The sequence below is a fragment of the Temnothorax curvispinosus genome, unplaced genomic scaffold (assembly GCF_003070985.1).
Source record: "Temnothorax curvispinosus isolate PA1 unplaced genomic scaffold, ASM307098v1 QBEX01016696.1, whole genome shotgun sequence".
Lineage (NCBI taxonomy): Eukaryota > Metazoa > Arthropoda > Insecta > Hymenoptera > Formicidae > Temnothorax > Temnothorax curvispinosus.
The window spans coordinates 1-22763 of NW_020226476.1; the positions used below are offsets into that span (position 1 = coordinate 1).

The window sequence follows — 22763 nt, forward strand, 5'->3', positions numbered from 1 at the left end:
AGAAAATTAAATATAAATTAACAGTCTTCTTCTGCGGGAAGTGGACAAAGTTTTTGGACGGCTCTTTTAAACAATCCAGTGGGCGTTTTGACTGTTGCCACTCTAATCACGTTGTCCTTGCCAGGATGAACTTCCTCCACTCGGCCTAGGACCCACTGTAGAGGGGGTGTATTGTCCTCCTTCAGAATGACTAGAGTACCGACCTCGAGATCCTTGCCCTTATTACGCCACTTATGACGCTTTTGCAGCTCTTGGAGGTATTCCTCCTGCCAACGCTTCCAGAAATGCTGGCGTAATTTCTGAGCATGCTGCCATCGTGACAGCTTGTTATCCGGGACTTTCATATAACTATACTCTGGTGGAAACAACAATGAATCCCCTGTAAGGAAATGAGATGGGGTTAATGCCAATAAATCGTTAGGATCACTGGAAAAGGGAGTGAGAGGCCTTGAATTCAGGATTGCTTCTATCTCCACGAGCAGCGTTGCGTATTCCTCAAACGTCCAAACCAGACCCTTCGTGACAGTGTGGAGATGACGCTTGGTAGCCTTGACAGCGGCCTCCCAAAGACCTCCAAAATGTGGAGATCGAGGAGGAATAAACCTCCATTCGATTTTCTGACGAGCCAAGTATGTGGCTATGGTTTCTTTCTCCTTCCGAAGAAACTCGTATACTTCTGCTAGCTCTCTCGCAGCTCCGACAAAATTAGTGCCGTTGTCGGACACGATCTTCGAGCAAATTCCTCTTCTCGCCACAAACCTTCTTAATGCAGCTAGAAATGACTCGGTAGTTAATTCCGTCACTAGCTCTATGTGTACGGCTTTAGTGGCAAAACAGGTAAACACGGCGATCCAGGCCTTCGAGATGTGAACCCTTCCCCGCCTGCGACTCTCTCGGACCTGCAATGGCCCGGCGTAGTCTACGCCCGCTGTGGTGAATGGTCTCATGTTATGACGGACTCGATCCTCAGGAAGATCTCCCATGAAGACCTCAGGTGTCCTTGGTTTAGCTCGAAAGCATTTTATGCAACTCTTCGTAATCTTGTTTGCTTCTCGTCGTCCACTTAAAGGCCAATACTTTACACGTGTTGAGTAGAGCAACTGCTCCGGGCCGCAATGGTGAAGCCTGAGATGCTCCTTCCTCATGAGGATAGTTGTAACGTGGTGCTTGGCTGGCAACAATATTGGATGCTTCTGAGTTTCGGGAATGTCGGCCTGTGATAACCGACCACCTACCCTTATGACTCCCTCCTGATCCAAGATAGGACTGAGGGACGACAACTTACTACCCTTGGGAATCGATTGCTGCTGTTCGAGAGCCCGCACCTCCTTCAGGAAAACTTCTCGCTGGACAGTCTTCAATATGATAGTTTCCGCTTGCTCTATTTCGGCTGGCGTTAAAGGGCCACTCTTCTTTGCGCCAAGTAAATTTGCCTTAAAACGCAGACAATAAGCGACTATGCGTTGAAGCTTCCCATAGTCTGAAAATCTTCGTAGAATGTCGTACTCCTCGTTTTTGGTGGCGATTAGTGCAGTGATCTTCATCTCGGACGTATCGCCTAAGATTTCTGGTTGTTCAGGCCATCGATCGGTGACGAGCCACTCAGGCCCTTGCCACCATAACTGACTGGTCCTCCACATTTCCACTGACATGCCTCTGGAAAGAAGATCTGCCGGATTATCCTTGGACGGAACATGACGCCATGTCACACCTTGTGAAAGAAGTTGAATCTTGGTGATTCTATTTGCCACATACGTCTTCCTAATGTTAGGTGACTCTGCTATCCAATTGAGAACGACCGTCGAATCGCTAAATAAAGACACGTTTCGAATCCTGTCACCATAAGCCTTTCTTGCCTGTTCGGTCAGTTTAGTCAACAGCAGCGCCGCATCAAGTTCCAGTCTTGGTAGTGATATAGTTTTCAAAGGTGCGACTCTGCTTTTCGAACAAATCAAATGCGCTTGTAAGGTACCTCCCGACCTTTGTGAAACAGCATACAGCACGGCTCCATATGCCTTTTCTGAGGCATCTCCAAAGCCTACGAGATCGAACTGATTGCTCACATTTCCCGGATTGATGTTTCTCGGAATCTTCAACTCGTTGGTTTGCGGCAGCGATCTATAGTACTCCTTCCATGTAGCTTCTAACTCCGTTGGGAGAACTTCATCCCAACCAGTTTTGATTTGCCATAGAGACTGCATAATACATTTCGCAATGATGACAACGGGTCCCAGCAAGCCAAGGGGGTCATATATTTGAGCTATCTGAGATAGCACCAGACGCTTGGTAACCCTTGAATTTTCTTCTATCGACACGCTGTATTGCAGAACATCTGACTGGGCATCCCATAGAAGTCCCAACGTTTTCATGGCACCCTCCTTGTCTATTTTGAGGAAGCTGTTATCGTCGTTGGACTCGGGTAGTTCCTCCAATATACGTGGATCATTGGAACGCCACTTCCGCAGCTGAAACTGTCCCCGTTGCAATAACTCCGACAGCTGCTGTCGCAAGGCTATGGCCCCTTCTATGGTACTTGCGCCAGACAAAACATCGTCCATGTAGAAATCTTCTAGCAAGACCAGGATTGCTTGTAGAAACTCCGATTTCTCATTGTCCAATGCTTCTTTTAGGAACTTCTTCAGCTCTTCGATCTTCAACCTTATTTTGAGAAACATCTTCATCTCTTCGACCGTCAAGGTTGCCTTTAGAAACCTTTCCAGTTCTTCTATCGCTAATCTCTCCAAACAGCTGAGGGCTAAATAAGGTGCACATGCGGTGCCATATGTCACCGTGTTCATCCTAAAGATCTGAACTGGTTGCGATGGATCTGATCTCCACAGAATCAGTTGTAAATCTCGGTCTTCTTCGCACACGAGTATCTGTCGGAACATTGCAGCTATGTCCGCCGTTATGACAAAGGGGTGTGATCGAAAGCGTAAGACTATGCAGAACAGGCTCTTCTGCTTGTTTGGACCGGCGAATAACTTGTCGTTTAACGATGTTCCCAACGATGTCTTCGCTGAGGCGTTGAATACAACACGTAACTTAGTTGTGGTGGACTTCCGGTTCCGGAGAGAACGAGAGTGACAGGTGTGCAAGTGAGCGAGAGCAAAAGGGTTTAGAAGAGAGTGACGAGGGAGGCTGAGGAAGGAGAAGGTGATAGAGCGAGGAGGTGTGGAGGTGAGAGAGTGAGGAGGTAAGAAGGGGGAACAGAGGAGGGGCAGGTAAGAGGAGATAAAGGGAGGTAAAGTGTCTAGGCACTGAGAAGGTGGAAGCACGAACGGTAGCTGAGCTAGAGGGGCGCACGGTAGGTGAGCCGAGCCGCGAGCAGCAGCACGAGGTAGGGCGCGAACAATAGCGAAGAGAGAGGGGCGACTCGACGCAGGATCCGGGACGCGGACAGCAGCGCGAGGCAGGGCATAGAGTAGGTGGTGGAGCTAGAGGGGGAAGTGAGCCGAGTTAGGAGGAGATGAGTGAAGGGAAAGAAAACGGGAGGGAGGGAAAGAGTGCGATAGGTAAGGTTAAGGAAAAGGAGAAAGTTAGAAGGGGGAGCACGGGAAATATAGAAGAGTTATGGAAAAGGAAGAGGGAGGAAATGGATAGGAGCGGGGGGGAGGAAAAGGAGGAGATTTTTAAGAGAAGTAACATGACGGCAAGATCTCCTAAAAAAGACTCGGAGATAGGTGTGAAGGAGTTGGGAAAAAGAATGGGAGAAATGATGGAGGAATTTAGGGCAGTGAGAGAAGAGCTAAGGGAGGGTTTCAAGGAGCAGGGTAGGAAGATGAGAGAAGAGATAGAGGACCTGAGAAGGGAGTTTAGGGAGCGAGAGAAGAGATGGAAAGAGGAGAGGGAAGAGACAAATAAGCAGAAGGAGAAAATGGAAGAAAGAATAAGGAGATTGGAGGAAAAAATGGAAGAGAGGAAGGAGGAGAAGAAGGAGGAGGAAAGAAACGGTAGAGGGGAGGTGGGGGAGAAAATGAGAGAACTGGAGAGAAGGCTGGAAAGGAAAGAAAAGGAGGAGAGAAGAAGAAACATTGTAATAAGAGGGCTGGAAGTAAAAGAAGGAGGGAGGAGAGAGAATGCAGAAAAGTTATTAGAAGGAATAGGAGCGAATGTAAAGGCAATAGAGGTGAAGAGAATAGGAGGTGATGCAGAAAAAGGAAGGGAAATGGTGCTGTTGAAATTGGAGAACGAAGAACAGAAATGGGAGGTTATGGAAAAAAAGAGGAGCCTAGTGGGGAGAAAGGAAAGAATTACGGAGGACCTATCGTGGGAGGAAAAAAGAATGAATTGGAGGTTGAGAGAGATAGCGAGAGGGGAGGAAAGAGAGGGTAGGAGGGCATGGATTAAGGCAGGCAGAATAAGGTTGGAAAATACTTGGTGGAGATGGGATATGGAAGAGGAGGTGTTAAAGGACGAAAGGGGAAGGAGAAGAAAGGAGAGCAGAGGAGGGAAGGAAGGGAAAGAAGTTAAAGGAGGAGAGGGAGAGGTAGGAATGGAGACGGGGGAATAAGAGGAGAAGAGGATAGAGGGGGTGAGATAGAGAAAGACAACGCGAAAGTTAGAAGAGAAGAAGAGGGGGAAAGTAAGTCAGTTTGGATGATAGTATTCTGGAACGTAGCTGGGTTGGAAAATAAAGATAAGGATTTTTGGGAAGGGCTGAAGAAAGAAGATGTGTTAGTCATGTTAGAGACCTGGATAGGAGAAAAGGGCTGGGAAAGAATAAGGGGGAGACTTCCAAAAGGGTACGAGTGGGGGGTGCAAATGGCGAAGAAAAAGAATAAAAAAGGAAGAGCAATAGGAGGGATGATAATGGGAATAAGGAAAGGATTAAAAGAAAAGGGAACGGCAATAGAAGTAGATAGGGAGAGTTGGATTGCGGGAAAGGTCAGAACAGGTGGCGAGAACTGGAGTATTATAGGGGTGTATGCAAAGAAAGAGGGGATGGAGGAGAACGTACAGGAGTTAGGAGATAGAATGGAGAAGAAAGAAGAAGGAAGGTATACGATAATTGGGGGAGATTTTAATGCGAGGACTGGTCAAGAAGGTGGGAGGATAGAGGAAGAGGAGGGAGGAGGACTGGGAGAAGGAAGAAGGTCGAAGGACAAGAAGGTGGACAGAGAGGGGAGACTGTTGGTAAATAGCTTAGAGGAGAGAGGTTGGGAGATATTCAATAAAAATGTGAGAGGAGACGAGGAGGGGGAGTTTACTTTCACGGGGGGAAGAGGAGATACGGTGATCGACTACATAATAGGGGAAGGAGAAGTAAGAGAGAAGATAGTGAGCATGGTAGTGGGGGAGAGAGTAGACTCGGACCATCACCCATTGGAAATAGTAGTAAGAAGGGGGAAAGAGGAGGAAAGCAGGAGAAGAGGGTGGAAGAAAAGAAGCAGGGGGGTGTGGAACGAGGAAGGAGCAAAGAGGTTTATAGAAAAAATAGGAGAGGTGGAAGAAAAGGAAGAAGAGTTGAATAAGGAATGGGAAGAAATGGAAACAAGAATAACAGAGGCAATAAAAGGGGTAGAGGAGGAGCTGGGAAATAAGAAAGGGAAGGTGGGATGAGGAATGTCGAGAAGCGAAGAAAGAGACAAGGAGAAAATTAAGGGACTGGAGGAAGAAAAGAGGAGAGGCCAGTGCGTACAAGGAAAGGAGGAAAAAATTTAAGGAGATATGTAAGAGAAAGAAGGAAGAGGAGAACCAGAGATGGGAGAGAAAAGTGGAGGGGGCAAGGAGGGAGGCGGAGGTATGGGAGATAGTGAATAGGGAGAGAAGGAAAAGGAGGGGAATAGAGGAAGGAATAGAAGAGGAAAAATGGAAAGAGCACTTTATGAAGTTATTAGGAGGAGTAGAGGGGAGGGTGAGGATGGGGAAGGAAGGAGAGAGGGTAGAAAAGGAAGGAGAGGAGGAAGAGGAGATAAGTCTAGAGGAAATGAGGAGAGTTATAAAGAAGCTAAAGGACGGAAAGGCAATGGGAAAGGATGAGATTCCAGGAGAGGCCTGGAAACGAGGGGGGAAGGGTTTGGAGGTTTGGGCATGGAAATTTATCAATAAGATATGGAAGGGGGGAGGATGGCCGGAAATTTGGAAGGAAGGTATAATTGCGCCAATCGTAAAAAAAGGGGAAGGAAAGAGGGCAGAGGAATATAGAGGGGTGACAATAATGCCTTCTTTGTATAAGGTGTACATGGCTATTCTGGCGGAGAGGCTAAGGGAGGAGATAGAGGGAAAGAGAATGGTACCGCACAACCAGACAGGTTTTAGAAGGGGAATGGGAACGATAGACAACATTTACGTGTTGAACTACATGGTGAACAGAAGGTTAGAGAAGAAAGGGGGAAAACTGATAGCATGTTTTGTGGATCTTAAGGCGGCGTTCGATTCGGTGGATAGAGGAATACTAATAAAAGCTATGAGAGAAAGGGGAATAAGGGAAGGACTGGTGAGAAGGACGGAAGAGATGTTAAGAGAGACGAAGAGTAGGGTAAGAGGAGGAAACGAATTGGGAGAAGTATTCTGGACGGGGAGGGGAGTAAGACAGGGATGCCCTTTGAGCCCGATTCTGTTCAATGTGTTGCTAGCGGACCTGGAAGAGGAAATGGGTTGAGTTAAATGGGGAGGGATAATGCTAGGAGGCAAGAGGGTGTATACTCTGGCCTACGCGGATGATATAGTGCTAATCGCAGAGGACGAGGACCAAATGAGGAGTCTGATAGAAAGACTAGAGGGGTACCTGGGCAGGAAGAGATTGGAATTGAACGTGGGGAAAACAAAAATAATGAGGTTTAGGAAAGGAGGAGGGAGGGACAGTAAGAGAAAGTGGAGATGGGAAGGAAAAGAGTTAGAAGAGGTGAGGGAATTTCGGTATTTAGGATACGTGTTTCAAAGAAATGGAGGGCAGGAAGCCCAAATAAGGGAAAGGATCAAAAAGGCGGCCGCAGTGATGGGAAAAGTCTGGGGGATAGGGAAGAGGAGATTCGGGAAAGACTGGGGAAAAAGACTGTGGCTGTTCGATAGACTGGTGTGGACGGTGTTGAGTTATGGAGCGGAAATATGGGGATGGAGAGAAAGGGAAGGAATAGAAAGAATGGAAGAAAGGTACATTAGATGGGTATTGGGAGCGGACGTGAGAACACCGTGGTATCTAGTGAGGGAGGAATTACAAAGGGAGAAATTAAGAGGGAGAGCAGGAATGAGGGCATGGAGATTTGAGAAAAAGTTAGAGGAGGGTGGAGGAAGTGAACTGGCGAGGTCTGCCTGGGAAGAGTTGAAGGAAAGAGAGATGGAAGGGAAAGCTGGCTCAGATTGGGAAAGAGAGAGAGGAAAGTTCTTCGAAGACAGAGGTGTGGGGTTAAAAGAGGTGGAAAAGATAAGAGGAGATGGAGACGAATGGTTTCTTAAATTGTTTGAAGAGGATAGGGAGACGCAGAGAAAAGAGAGATGGGAGAGGATCGAGATATCAGAGTATAATAAGTGGTATAAGTGGACAAAGGGAGAGGAAATCCCGGGATATTTGAAGAAGGGATGGGGAGAAAGTAGATGGGGAAGGGTGGCGAGATTCAGATTAGGGAACGAGATAGGAGAGAGCAGATACTGGGAAGCGGAGGAGAAAAAGAAGTGTAGGTTGTGTGGGAATAAGGAGGAAACGTGGGAGCATATATGGGAAGAATGTAGAAGATGGAATTCAGGAAAGGGAAGCTGGCAGGAAGCGGTAGGATGGGTCTTGGACGAGGAAGGAGGAGGAGAGGAATGGATGCTAGAATTAGAAGGGGAGAGAATGAGTGGAAAGGGAGATTTGGAGGAGTTAAAGGAGGGTAGTGGGAATGACGGAAGGGGAGATGGGGGAGGAGGATAAGTGGGAGGGGAGGAAGAGGAAAGGAGAGAAAAGGAGAAGTGATTAATTGTTCTGTTATAGAGCAGGCAGGATGGAGCGTGAAGGGAGAATGATAGTGGAGGCAGTGGAAGGGATGGTAGAGGAGAAGTTAAGGAAGATGCTGAGGGAAAAGAAGGAGGAGGACAGAAAAAAGGACGAGAGGATGGAGGAGCTGGAGGAGAAGGTAAGGAGGCTGGAGAGAAAGATGGAAAGGTTGGAGCAAAGTGGAGGCAAAAGGAAGAGGGAGGATAGCGAAAAGAGTATGGCGGGAAAAAAGAAATGGTGGGCAGGTGAGGGTGAAAGGAACGAGGACGACTTCAGAAAGAGGAATATAATTATAAGAGTGGAAAAAGGGAAATGGGAAGGTAAGGAGACCAATTGGGAGAAAGTGAAGGAGCTTTTCACAGAAGGGCTGAAGGTGAAGGTGAAGGTAAGAGAGGTGATAGTGGTGGGGCAGAGAGGGATTTGGTTAACGATTTTGGTAAAGCTAGGAGACGAGGAGGAGAAGAGGCGGGTTTTGGAGGCGAGGAGAAGGGCAGGGAACTCCATAGGAGTTAAGATACACGAGGATAAGTCGGTGGAAAGAAGGGTTAGGGAGAGAGAGGAAGGGAGAAGGGAGGTGCACAAGTGCACAGGGAGATCGGCGGAGGAAGAAATCGCGAGAGGGATGGAGGAGAAGCTTCTCTTGAGCCCAGAGGAGGAGAAGGAGGAGGGACGAGAGAGGAAGCAGGCCAAATAGGGAGGAGTCGACAGGAAGGATGGAGGTGGAAGGAAGGAAGGAAGAATTGACGGCAGAAGCGGAGGAAGAAGAAGAGGGATGAAAAGGGGAGGGGAGGGGGGTAAATATTTTTTGTAAGGTCGCAAATGGCCAGGCACAGGGGAAAGAAAATATACGAGGTTTGGGTACGTTCCTCATAAATAAAAACGCCTTGTAAACCCTACGGGGAAATGCAATAAACGGCATACATACATACATACATACTTAGTTGTGGTGCTGTCCGGTTTAATCACCGGATGATGCGGAAGTATGTACGATTGCTCTACCTTTGTGCTCGTATCTGGGCCTGGTCCCATTAACGACATGTGGCCTTGAGTTTCATAGTCTTCCATGAATTGAACATACGCATTCTTCAATGCTGGATCTCCTCTGAATCTTCTTTCTAGGGAATATAATTGCTGCAATGCTTGATTCCCTGGATCGCCGAGTTTCACTCCGGGTTTCTTCGGAAGTGTTACGATGAACCTACCAGTTTCATCTCGCTTGACCGACTCATGGAACTGCCGTTCACACTCAATCTCTTCTTGGGTGAGACTCCGTTTTTCGAGCGTCTCCTCTTGCTTCCAAAAGCGTTCTAACTGCGCTTGGAGTTGCGCATTTGTGATGAGACCGCAGAAGCTTCTTGGAGTTTCCGAGCTGGCGTCGAGAAGCTCCCCTCCTACAATCCATCCTAGCAACGTACGTTGTAATCTGGGTATTCCCTTTGGTCTTTGAATATAATCCTTGCAGATTAATTGCCAGAAAAGTCCTGCTCCTATTAGAATATCCACTGTTCCTGGCGTGTGGAAATCAGGATCTGCTAGGCTCAAACCCTCCGGCAAGCAAATCAGTTTAGTATTGATTTTGACTTGAGGAAGTCTTTCAGTAATGGCAGGCAGCACGAGACATTCTATGGCTACCTCATAATCCGCGTTCATCGATCGGATTTTTACTCCTACTGTCTTACTGACATTGGTTTGTGATCGGTTGATCCCACTGATGACTTCGTCTCTCCTTTTACATTTCAATCTGAGCCTGTCGACGAGTTCCTGGGTGATCAAATTGGATTGCGACCCTGCATCTAGAAGTGCACGGCATTTGTGCTGGCCTCCATTGACGTCATGGACTATAACTCGGGCCGTTGATAGCACCACGCACGACGTGGGTTTTCTACCAAGGTTGATTACAGAAGATGACTCTTCAGTATCTTGCAAGGTTTCTTGAGTGCCGTGCATTACCACTGCCTTCTTGGACGCGTCCTCTTCTGACTTCTTATCGGTTGCAGTCTTCTCTTCTTGCTCTGGATGCAACAGGGTATTGTGCTTCTTCTGGCACCTCCGGCATGCTGAAGATTTGCAAGCCGCGGAAAAGTGTCCTTTGCTTAAGCAGTTCATACACAGTTTCTTCGCTTTCACCTCCTTTAATCTGTCAGCACTCGATAGCTGCAGAAAATCCGGGCATCGGTACAACTGATGATTCTTGCTGCAGAGGACACAACCTTCTTGAGAGGTGGTTGCCAAAGCTACTTTTCTTTCTTGTTTTTTCCCTGCTGGCGTCTTTGATGCTTCCGACTTTCCCTTGGTCTTGTCAATTATCTCAAGCGTTCGTACTTGCTCATTGAGAAAAGTCAGAAAGTTTTCCAACGTAGGCCAATTTTCCTTGTCTTTTTTGGTTTCTTCTTCCCAACTCTTCTGTATTGTAATCCATCCTATTTTTTAACAGGTGTATGAGAAGCTCGTCCCACTTATCAACCGGAAGCTCTAGTGTCTCTAAAGCCTTTAAGTGCGTTCTGATGTGAACGATCAGTTGACGCATTGTTGCTGGTTTGTCCTTTGATACGGCTGGAAAATCAAGCAATTGATTCAAGTGTGTGTTAATTAGAAGCCTCGGATGTTCATAATTGTTTAGAAGAAGATCCCACGCATTTTCGTAGTTTGCTGCAGTCGTGGCCAAACCTCCGATTACCTGAAACGCTTCACCTGTCACCGAACTTCGCAGATATTGATACTTCTGTATTTCGGTGAGTGTGTCGTTCTCATGAATCAATGATGTGAACGCATCCTTAAATAAAAGCCATTCATTGTAATTGCCACTGAACTCGGGAAGTTTCAACGTTGGCAGCTTGACCTCCATTCGCCGTTCGCCCCGTCCGCGCCTTCCGTCTTCGTTTTGTGGCTCTGCCCTTGCGACCTGAGCTTGTACCTGATTAGCGGCTTGTGCTGTATCGATCACCATTTGGATCTTCGTTGCTGCTTCGAAATAGGTATTTTCAAAAATCTGTCGTTCTGCCTTTTGCTCTGCGGTAGGCAGCACTTCTTCATCTGCGGCGACTTCGATTCTTTCTAATCTTGCGTCGTCAATCTTTTTCTGAACTTCTTGGAAAGCCTCCCACAAGCTTTCGATTTTCGTCGACTTGACCTTTGCTTCGGCAACTGACGTATTTTCATCGACAGTATTATTTATTTGAGTCATCTGACCCTTTATCGTAGCTCGATTCTGCTTCAATCTTCTTACGTCTGCCATTTTCGTTCTCTTGCTTTGTACTCGATGTGAGTCCTCGAATCTCGCGACGTACGCGTTTGTGATCTCTCGCGATGAACGCGTTTACGCACTCGAAACGTTACTTCCCGGTTGGCTGGCTTGAATGCCTCTGCGCACTTGCGATGCGTTTCCACGACACGCCCGACGTGTATCACTCGTGACGTGTCCCTTTCGGCGTGAGCGAGACGCGATATAGCTATACGAGCTATGCCCTGATCACTGGCGACGCGTGTTCATTCGCGACGCGCAAATCTCGTCGTGTGCGAGATACGATTGTCTCTGCCCCGCGAGGTGCTTCCCGACACTCGCGACGTGCATCTCTCGGCTTGGTGAGATATGATATGTCTCTGCACCCGCGAAGTGCTTCCCGACACTCGCGACGTGCGACTCTCGGCGTGAGCGAGCTATGTCCCGTTCACTGGCGACGCGTGTCCACTCGCGATGCGTTTCCACGATCCGAGCGACCCGATGCGGACGCCCGTTGTATGACAATGTTACTATGTAAGCGCTTCGACCGGATCTCGATGTGATCGAGTTATCCCTATGCCAGCGTCACGATCGATTCTCGATTCGACTCTCGATTTGCGCGAGCCAATCACAATGACGTGAGCATCCCGATGCGGACCTCAACGTGCGAAGACGGTTATGATGATGCGAGCGTCCCGATGCGGATACTCGGCGTGCGATGTGCTTCACTCTCGCTGTCTGCGACGAGCTACAGCACTTTCCCGATAAAGAATCCCCCGACCGAGGACACTTCCAATCCCGTTTCGCGAGCTTAACGATACGCGGGATCACTCGACGCTCGATGATCGCCGCCCCGATCTTGCACTATGTCATTAACGGATCTCGCCTCCGTTCCGGCAAACCTTGCACTCTTGTCACTTTTCTCGTAACCGAGTGTTCACTTGCGTGGCTGTTCAATGTCCTTGTCGGTAGCCATCTTGTCCTGCTGCGCTACGACGTGTTCGTCCCGCCGTTTACTTTCCTCGAGATTACAGGACACTTTCACTATTTCCCGGTCTCTATCTCGCGACAACCCATTTCTCATGGGATCGTGCCACGTTGGTTGGGCGCCAAAATTATGTTGAGGAACGGATACACAGAAAATCCAGTCATATTAAACAGAGCTTTATTCCGTTACCCTTCCTATTTCGCCATATTGCTTAATACTGCTTCTCACTAACGCCGTTCTGGCGGTACAATCGTCAACAACTATACGCAAAAGCACACTGGACAGTAGTCAAGAAGTGATGGTTGATGTTGACCTAGAAGATGATGTTGCTGTTGACGTTGAACATGATGTTACCGTTGACCTTGAAGCTGATGTTGCTGCCGAAACACATGCAATCCAAAGAAAAAAAATTCGTAAAAGGAGACGGACATTTGAAACTTCTCAACTTGAATTACAACCTTTTAACAAAAGAGCTAAAATCTCAGATCTTTTGTTGCCGACTACTGATGATCGACGTTCAATAGTACCACAAACATTAGAACAAGTAAATAAAATTGATGTACTGTGGATGCTATTACATGTGCTTGAAATTCCGAATACGCCAATGTGGGTCGGATTTAATAGCAAGTTTGTCGAAGACAAAAATAAGAAAAAACAAGTCATTCGATATTTTACACCTATTAATGATACTCCTACTGATCCAAAAGTAATTCTCGAAACTATGAAAGTCAAAAAATTGCTGAGCAGCTTGGCGAACAAAGTATTTGTGTGTCATATGATTTAGCTATTGCTAAAGTTGCCATGCAAATTCAGTCAACTGAAAGTCCTAAATACGACAATTTGTTTATTCATTTAGGAACATTCCATGTTATGTTTGCTTACTTTAAAGCTGTCGGAAAATTTATAGCGGGTTGCGGATTAATGAATATCGCTGTTGATTGTGGACTATTAGCTAGTGGATCTGTAGAGTCTTTTCTCGCAGGCAAACATTTTAATCGATGTAAAAGAATACATCCGTTAATGTCACTGGGATTGGAAATTATGAACTTTCAACTATTCCTGGAAAACCAAAGCATCACGATGGGAGACGTCTTGCGTACGGAACTTCTGCATTTCAATAAGGGTAGCTTATCACTCACAGCAGTATTAGAAAACCAAGAAATGTCGGAACTTTTATCATCATATTTTGCACATCGAGAAGCCTGTCTAAATGGATCGTTCGGTAAAACACCACAATTATATATGACTTATATATATTTAATTAACTATTATCACATTTTGAGTCGTAGTATCAGAACTGGAGATTTTGGATTATTCAAATATGTTTTACCAAAAATTACAAATTTATTTTTTGCATTTAATCAGCCGAATTACGCTCGTTGGTTGGTAAAGTATCATAACAATTTGCTAACAATCGATGAAACTCATCCGGAAATTGCTGAAGGTTTGGAAAAAGGATGTTTAGGAATCCAGCGGACAGATAAATCTTTTTCAAGGCAACCAATCGATCTGACTTTGGAACAAACAATTAATGCTGAAGCTGCAAAAAGATTAGTTGGTATTATAAACTTCACAAATTCCATTTTAGCTCGACAACGTTGGTGTAAGAGCCATGAAATCCGATCTACTGTTATATTATTTACATATGAAACAACAGGACTACAAAAACGCCAGGACGTAACATCTGACTTAGAAAAGCATAATATCAAGAGAGACACAAAATTGCTAAAAAATTTTATTGCAACATTTTCAAAGTTTATGAACCCATTCGACTCAAGCCTTGACAAAAATTTACTTTTCAATATTTCAACTGGGAAGTCAGCATCAGAAAATGTCGAAAAATTCTTATTAAATATGGAAAGTACAGGTAACGAGTTACGCGAAAAGTTTATTTCCGAATGTTCAGAATCAGTTGATAGATTTGAAAAACCAATTACACGAGTGAAAATACTGAATTTTACTTCTGAGACTGTGAAAAAAAAATTAACCGGTGGTAATAATGTTCAAGAGATAAGGATGCAACGGGACTTGTTTGGAAGAATGTTAGGTATATCAATGGACTATAAGCTTGATGTTGAAAAGATTTTGTGCTATCCCATCATGCCGATTCCGTCGTCCTTATGCCATTACGATGGGACTATTTGTAAAACTGAAAAATCAGCTATAGTAAAAGTTTTTGAAAAAAATCATAAACCAGGAAACACACCAAAAAATTATGATATTGTAATAGTTGACGGTTTCTATCTGTTACATACCATGCGTGATATGCCAGCAACAATTGGCAATATTTCCAAAAAAATTATGAAGTCTCTAACAGCTACAAAAGCTCCACGCATTGATATAATTTTTGACCAGTACTTTTCCCCGTCAATTAAGGATTATGAACGTGCATTACGTAATGAAGTCAATGATATGGATTTTAAAATTACTGGCCCAATGCAAGTACGTCCAGTTGATTTCAGCAAAGAGCTAAAAAACATTAAATTCAAGCAAGCTCTAGTTAACTTTTTAATAGACCATTGGGCTTCACAAGAAATGGCTCCATTTATTGGAAATACAATCATAAACTTAAGTTATGATAAATGTTACTCCTACAAAGTTCAAAATAATGTAGTAACTATGGAGGAAAATTATGAATTATCGTGTGACGATCACGAAGAAGCAGACACCAAAATTGTGCACCATGTCTGTAAAATTGATAATGATTTTGCCACAAATATCCTTATCAAATCTTGCGATACAGATGTTTTAATTATTATGCTAAGTAATATGGATCATCTGGAGTGTGATAGCCTGACAATTTTCATGGAGTATGGAAACAACAAGAAAAGAAGATTAATAAATATATCTCAGTTGTCAACTGAATTAGGACCAGAAGTGTGCTCTAGCTTACCCGGTTTCCACGCAATGACGGGTTGTGATTACAACCTTTCTTTCTTTAAGAAAGGAAAGAAAAAGCCATTCCAAATTTTAAAAGCCAATGAAGATTACCAAAAAGCTTTCACCGATCTTGGATCAGATCATGTGACAGGTTCAAGATATGAAGCTTTTTCGGTCTTGGAAAAATTCGTCTGCGAAATGTATGGATTCAAAAATGTAACTGATGTGAATACTGCAAGATTCCAAAAATTTTGTTCAACATATAAAGCTAATAATCCTAATGAACCATTTAAAAAACTATTGAAAAACTATGACGCATCAAATTTGCCCCCATGTGAAGTGGAATTACATCAACAACTTCTACGTACTCAATATGTAACCAGTATCTGGCGAAATGCCCATTTACGTTACCCGAGTACTTTGACACCAACAAGGAATGGATGGGACCTTCAAGATGGAAAATTAGAATTTTACTGGTTTGAAGGGGATTGTGTACCGCCTTCTGTTCTGGATGCTTTGGAATCAGATAAAGAAATAACAAAAAAAAATACAAGTAAATATCATTTTCTTATATTTCAAATAATTCCATTATTTATTGTACATTAATTAAAAATTATTTTTCAGCAAACAGAGAAAGTACCGAAAAAAACAAAGCACCACAAGATATTGAAGACGATCTATCAGATTGTGAAAACGATCTGTCAGAGAGTGAAGACGATCTGCCAGACAGTGAATCTTCAGAGAGCAGTGAAGAGGAGGAATAAAACGAAAATATAAATTCATCACCTTTAAGAGTTTAATTAATCAATGAAAAAATAATCTAATCAACAACGCCTTTTCTTATTAAAAAAATTATTAATCTGTATCGATATCTTTCATTGAACTGATGTTAATTGACGTTAAAAATTTATTTTGTTTATAAAAATTAATATTATTTTAATAAAAGTTGAATAAAGAAAAAAGTAATTAAATTATTTAATATGTTAATTTTTAAATTATTATTTCCGTTAAGATACAAAATACTTTCATTAAAAGTCTTCTTTTTCAAAGGATTTTAATAATACATTTTTATTAAAAAAAATTTTTTTTAAATTTATTCTATATTTGTTAATTTTTCTAAAAAATTTAACTACTCCAAAATATATACTCTGTTACATAGACAGAGTCCGCGCTATATAGTAAACTCGAGTCACGTGGTCTCTCAGCAACCAATCACAGCCCGAGGAGTCAGGGCACCGTCAGCTGCCGGCAGGTCTCAATAAACTATCTCTCTTGCACTTATGGCTACGCATAAGACTTTTTTGTCGCATTCATTTTAAATCTTTATTCGCGTCAGGGAATTATTAATAACCGTTTAATTCGTCTGGCGATTTACACGTATTTTTAATATTATTTAATAAACATGCTATAAAAATTTCAGAATGCCTAAAGTATATTTTTGAGGTATAATTATTAAATATATTCGGGGGGGTCAGGTTATACTTTAAAACCCAAAAAATAGTCTGGGATTTTTATTTCTGGGTTAAATAGATGCTAAAATTAAAGATTAAACAAATTTCAAGTTGCCTAAAAGATATTTTTTTGATTTATTTTTTTGCAAATGTCATAGGTTGCGCAGTAGCGAAATAACCGCAAACCCTCTGCCTGACTCAGGATTCTACATTCACCAATTAATAAAATATTATTTTTTTGTTATTTTAACTTGCCTAAAATACGTTCCCTAAATTTGTCGCCAGCTCTTGGACTAACAAGCTTTCATGCAATTCTGTAAGTACTTGTTGCGTATTGTATTGCACAACTGCTCCTGCAACTCTAGCGTTGTAAGAGCCTCATTTTCCAAAATTAATTCGCTTTCCACCAATTTCTTTGCAAATTATCGAATTGAACGATTCTGCAGGATTATTAGTATAATTTAGCAACAAGCTGTACGCTTTAGTGCTTATATACGTAATAGCACTTTCTATTTTCTGATACAGACCAAATGATTTCAGAGATGGAACATTATTTCTTTCCATTTTATCACCATTTTTTTTACATTGGCGACCGCGTGCTTCGCATTGTTTATGTTCGCCAAAAATGTGGCTAGGAATATTCGATATATCTTCCTGTAATTCCACAACCTTTGTATGTTGAGATGTCTGTTCTTTTCTTCGTTGCTCGGCAGCTTTTTCTATTTCTTTTCTGAAATTTAAAATGTTGCTTTTCACAACATTTCGCGATTGCACAAAACCACGCTGTATTTGCGTTTTTGGCTGAACTGTTTTCAGCTACAGCTTTCAATTTCTTGCATAAATTGCGAAGTAAATGATTTGTGCATTTTATTTTTTCAACTGTTACCCTTTGCTCACGATATGGATTGTTATCTCAAATAGCCTGAAAAACGCTACTGTCACCATCGGCAATAACCGTTTTAAACATGAGCCCATGCATATCAAGGCTACAATTAAAACCTTCTGCGATGGCATCGCTCTCCATTCTTGTGGAGCTTGCGTCGCGATCAAAATTTTTATAACATTTGTGCTCTTTTGCTTTGACACCTTTTCGCTCCGCCATATCGCAAATTGAGCAAAATTTATTGCGGATACCAGTGAAGAGAACCTTTTTCGTATGGTAACCAATTATGACTCCAACTCCGGACAGAGAGTTATAAGCGCTACCATATGATCTCTTTATCCAACTACCATCCACTACGACAGTTATATACGGAATACCGTTTATAACATCGTTCCTCTGCAGAGCAAGTTGCTTTTCAACTTCACCAGCCATTAACATATTTTCCATGGCTGTTTTTGTGAAATCTTCGACTACATCTTCTCTATATTTAATATAAGTCGGCTCAGACAAGCAATGAATATTCATGGCAGCACACAACTCTTCAAGCTGGGCAAAACCAATTCCCATTGTAACAGTTCCTGCTACAGCAGCTGTATTAATATCCAAACCTTCTGCTTGTGTAGGTTCTGACCAGATGTTGGTTTCATAATTGCACATTTGGCACTTGAAGAACAACTGTGTCATAAACCCTTTGCGCTGAGATTTTACAAGTTTCCAATCTCTAAATAGGCACTCTATACCTTGCGCATGATTGTCAAATGTTCTATGGATTTCATTCCACAGAAATGTTAAATCGACAATGCGACGGCCTTCAATCATGCGTTCTTGGATACAATGTGGATCCAATCGGCCTGTATTGTCGATAATAAGAGTATCGACATCTTCGCATTGTTCGACATCGCTAAACGTACCTTTTTTTGGCGTTACATCGAGGCACGTTTCTTCGGTACTGAACGTTGAATCCGTACTTTTCTTGCTATTTTCCTCTTCGCGTAGCCTCTTTAACCGTCGCCTGCAAACAATAAAAATTTTATTATACATTAAAACAAAAGTATTTCAAATTATTTGCGCAATTATATTACATAAGAAATAATTGTATTTTAGATTATTTTCGTGTTTGTTACAAATTTCGGTAAATCTTCAGAATAGGGCCTTTTCCGAATTTTGATATTTTTTTGCGGTTTTCTTGGTAAAAACCTTTGTTGTGACTTCAACAGTGATAATCAATCGGGGGAGCCCGAAAAATATGCACCCTACCTATTTTTTTTACCTATTTTTACTTTATTTTTGATAAATGAGCAGGGGGGGGGGTGTGCGTGAACCTCGGTTCGCGTGGAAAGTATATGCGCCCTTAATCTAGACATTTATCAAAAATAAAGTAAAAATAGGTAAAAAAAATAGGTAGGGTGCATATTTTTCGGGCTCCCCCGATTGATTATCACTGTCGGAGTCACAACAAAGGTTTTTACCAAGAAAACCGCAAGAAAATATCAAAATTCAGAAAAGGCCCTATTCTGAAGAATTACCCAAATATATGTTGAATGAATAGAAAAACAGCAAACTGTTAAAAGTAATTACATTTTCTTTTTATATATTTTTCTAGGTTATCTGCAAAGATGATTTGTCCTTCATTCATGTATTTGCTGGAATGCCAGGATGTGTTCACGACATGCGAGTGTTTCTTTATTCTGGTGTACAACGATATTGTACTCCAGAATATTTCCCTGAAGACAGTCATTTATTAGGTGACGCAGCTTATACTATACAGAAAAATGTCATGGTACCATTTTATGATAATGGTCATTTAATCAGAAGACAAAAAGAATTTAATACCAATTTGTCATCTGCTCGAATAACTGTAGAAAGGGCAATTGGATTATTAAAGGGACAATGGCGTTATTTATTGGATAAGTTGCCAATGACACGAACGGATTTAATTCCATATTATATAGTTAGTTGTTGTGTATTACACAACTTTTGTTTATTAAACAATGATGCTATCGAAATCCCTGTCATTATACCTGATATGCTACACGAAATAGAACCGCTTGCTGTTAGTAATGAATTAAAAGAGGAAGGAAATTTAAAAAGAAACAGATTAATGGAAATAATTACAAATAACAATGTTTAAAGAAAAAATTAATTTGTTTTTATGCATGAAAGTGTGTGTGCGTGCATGCGTACCTGTGTGCGTGTGCATGTATGTGTAAATATTAATATATTCATACATATAGATGTAATATTCATTTAAAAACAGTATATTAATTTAGTACTTACATATTGTAGTGTTAATTACAGAAACTTAAGACTTAATAAGAACTTATACTTTTACTGTATATTCATACTTTGTACGTTTACTGTATTCGTATACTTTGTACGTTTACTGTACTCGTATAGTTTGTACTTTTCCTGTATACTCATAAATGTTTACATTTTTTTAAAACTTTATCACTTTTAATAATTAAATATGTTAAACTATATATATATATATTAATAACTGTCAATATTTATAGTATTTCTTTTTTCATGTAATTTCGCAGAAATATCTTCATGAAAATTTATACTTAATCAAAACTTATAGTTTGAACTTTTATTTTTGTATACTCCAATGTTTACATAACTTTATTAAAATTTTAACCTCGCTAATAAGTCAAAAGTATATGTCATACTATACATTCATTAGTAAATAAACTGTTAATATTTAAAGCATTCTTTTTTGCATAGTCTTAATCGTAGTAAAAACTTATATTTAATAGAACTTATACTTTGCACTTTTATTTTTTGTATATTCATTAAATCACTTTTTATCACTTAGGCTCATTTCCACAACTTACTTTAACTGAACTTTAGCTAACAATATTCAATAGAAGTGCTTTATATAAAATGAATTATTCTATTACATATTAGTTAAACTTCAGTTAAAGTTATGGAATCGGGCCTTAATATCACTTTTTAAAACTTTAACGTCGTTAATGAATATGTTATATATATATTAATATTATTGTTAATATTTGATGCACTTCTTTTTTTACATAGTTCTTACTTATATTTAATTTAAACTTAAACTCATACTTAATAATTCTACTTAATAATCGATATTTAAAAAAATAAAAATAAAAGAAATTCATTCATACTTAATAAAAACGTATACTCAACAAAAATATTTACTACTAATACTTAAAAACTATATACGTATTCATAATTTGTACTTTTAGTGTAATATAAATGTTTACTTCATTTTTTAAAAACTTCTTTAAGTTCTTTTAATATTTTTAATTTTTCTGTTCTATAATTAGCAGTTTCTTCTCTTTTTATTCTTTTTTCTTCGAGTGATGCCCGTAAATAATTAGCTCTTTCTTCATTTAATGAGATCTTCCTTTGTTCTAAAAAATATTGTGAATTACAAACTTAAATAACAACAAGAAATATTGTACATTTTTAGTTACTTATTGATTACTTACTAGTTGATGGCTCCTGTTCATTATCATCAAATAAAGATTTTTCAGGATCTCGTGTATGCGATCCTGCTACAGATAATGGTTTTACCCAAGGTTTGTCGCGAAAGATCTCATCTAATGGCTAAAACATGTTCATTTTTATATTTAAAAATTTCTATTTCTAAATTATAAAATGTAATGGTAACTAAATTTAAAATTATTCGTAATATTCAATGTTAATTTTGTTATAACTTATTTATTACCTCTAAATATATCCATTGTTTCCTGTCATTTCCACTTTAAGCGTTATGATCAATAATCTGACGATATCGTCTTTTTAAAGTATCTATTTTATTATAACATTGATTAACCGTAAAGTTATATTTTTGTTCATGTTTTATACGTTGGCAAATTTGCGTCCACATTTTTTTTTGAGGAACTTTCCCTAGCATATACGCGTTTTCTTTATACAATGAGATTAGCAAAAGCGTGGCTTCGTGTGTCCATCGCCCCTCATTTGAATCTAAAAAAAACCAAATATTTATTAAATCTTACTTATGTTATTGTACTCTCTATTTTTGTACTTGCGATTTAAACACACCTATATTAAGTTCATCTCGTTCAGCTTGATTATAATTGTCTTCATTATAGTTTTCAATATCTGAAGTATTGTCGTATTGAACACTACTCTTCGAACAACTTGGTTTATTGTTATCAACTGTTGAAGGTACTACAGGAGAGGTACTACAGTTACTAGGTGTAGAGTTTTTGTAATTTGAACGTAATGCTTTCGCTTTCTCCAGAAGCACGTTGGCAAAATCATTATCTATAAAAATAACACATAAATTATTTTGAAAATATTTTGTCACACATTGCAGTTAAATATTTAATACTAAAATCCTTTTTTGAACCTTTATGAGCACGATTGTAATCTTCTTTTCCTACTTCTATACTATACATAACATTTGTTGATTCATCAAGCAATTTCAACTTTAACATTTGTTGATGATTACAGTTAACATTGGATTGCACAAATTTCTTCATTTTTATATTTGATGAAGTAATAATACAAGAGAAGAAACTCTGTAAATACATTTATATTATAGTTAAATATAGTTCAATATAATAAATAATAGCAATAATTTATGGAGTTGTATTGACAAATTTTTATTTTACATAATTTATTATATTTTGTATATAAGCGCCATACATGCATTACAATGGAACAGATATAAACTTTAATTTTTTTTTCATCCTATGTATAATTTATAGAGAGAGAAAGAGAGAAATTAAAGATTAAAATAGACGTGTTCTATTGTAATCAATTACAATTAGGTATAAATAATAGAAACATAAATATGAGTACCGTAATACTTACTCTATGCTTTGCCACCAGCGTTAATACATACGCAGAGTACAGAGAATTATCTGCATCAGCAGAATAATGTGAGTTGCGGTAAACCTCTTTTGTATCCTGCAAAATAAAGAGAATGTGACTTAAAAATATATACAAAAGTAATGTGTTAAACTTTATTTTATAAATAAAGAAAGAAAAGGAAGGATTACCTTAGATTTAATCGATGTGGTTGAGATAGCCGGAGACGCAATAAAACAACGTACAAAATTATATGACAAGAAAAAGACCGATACTGACCAGAGACTCGATTCTTTCAGTCATATGAAAAATTTTCGTATATGTCAATAACGTTGCACGGTCCACTGATTGGTGTATAATTTACGATCTAAGCAGTATACACTAATCAATGTTCACACAGCGTTATTTTTGTATGCGTTTCAGAATCGTAGGTTATGTTTCACAAAAGACGTTGAGACCGATACAAATAAATATCTGCACTAGTTGCCCCCATTCTATCAATCTCCAACTTTTCCCAGTTGGGAGAAAACGAACGCAGTGTTGGGAATTCTCAATACTGCCAACTTTATTATTTTTCCCAACACCAGCCGAACCTATTTTCGAACGCACTCTTA

At 40.5% G+C, this 22763-nt stretch overlaps 3 protein-coding genes and 2 long non-coding RNA genes across 5 annotated transcripts; 1 reads left to right on the forward strand and 4 right to left on the reverse strand.

Annotated features, from left to right (window-relative positions):
- Positions 1–17: 17 nt before the first annotated feature.
- LOC112466905 lies at positions 18–2891 on the reverse strand. The gene has a single exon (XM_025035252.1). It carries the CDS (start codon positions 2889–2891, stop codon positions 18–20), a length of 2874 nt encoding a protein of 957 aa, XP_024891020.1.
- A 755-nt stretch (positions 2892–3646) lies between these two features.
- On the forward strand, positions 3647–5562 carry LOC112466907 (golgin subfamily A member 6-like protein 22). The gene is made up of 2 exons (XM_025035253.1): positions 3647–4145; positions 4622–5562. Exons 1-2 carry the CDS (start codon positions 3647–3649, stop codon positions 5560–5562), a joined length of 1440 nt encoding a protein of 479 aa, XP_024891021.1.
- A 3220-nt stretch (positions 5563–8782) lies between these two features.
- Positions 8783–11150, reverse strand: LOC112466908. The gene is made up of 2 exons (XM_025035254.1): positions 10380–11150; positions 8783–10318 (listed from the first exon to the last, which is right to left on the reverse strand). The coding sequence occupies exons 1-2, from the start codon at positions 11148–11150 to the stop codon at positions 8783–8785; spliced, it is 2307 nt and encodes a 768-aa protein (XP_024891022.1).
- Positions 11151–20629: 9479 nt separating this feature from the next.
- LOC112466904 lies at positions 20630–21088 on the reverse strand. Its single transcript, XR_003042196.1, has 3 exons — positions 21038–21088; positions 20799–20916; positions 20630–20720 (listed from the first exon to the last, which is right to left on the reverse strand). It is a non-coding gene; the product is annotated as an uncharacterized LOC112466904 (long non-coding RNA).
- Positions 21089–21416: 328 nt separating this feature from the next.
- LOC112466909 lies at positions 21417–22545 on the reverse strand. The gene is made up of 4 exons (XR_003042197.1): positions 22341–22545; positions 22153–22248; positions 21686–21857; positions 21417–21600 (listed from the first exon to the last, which is right to left on the reverse strand). It is a non-coding gene; the product is annotated as an uncharacterized LOC112466909 (long non-coding RNA).
- Between the last annotated feature and the right edge of the window lie 218 nt (positions 22546–22763).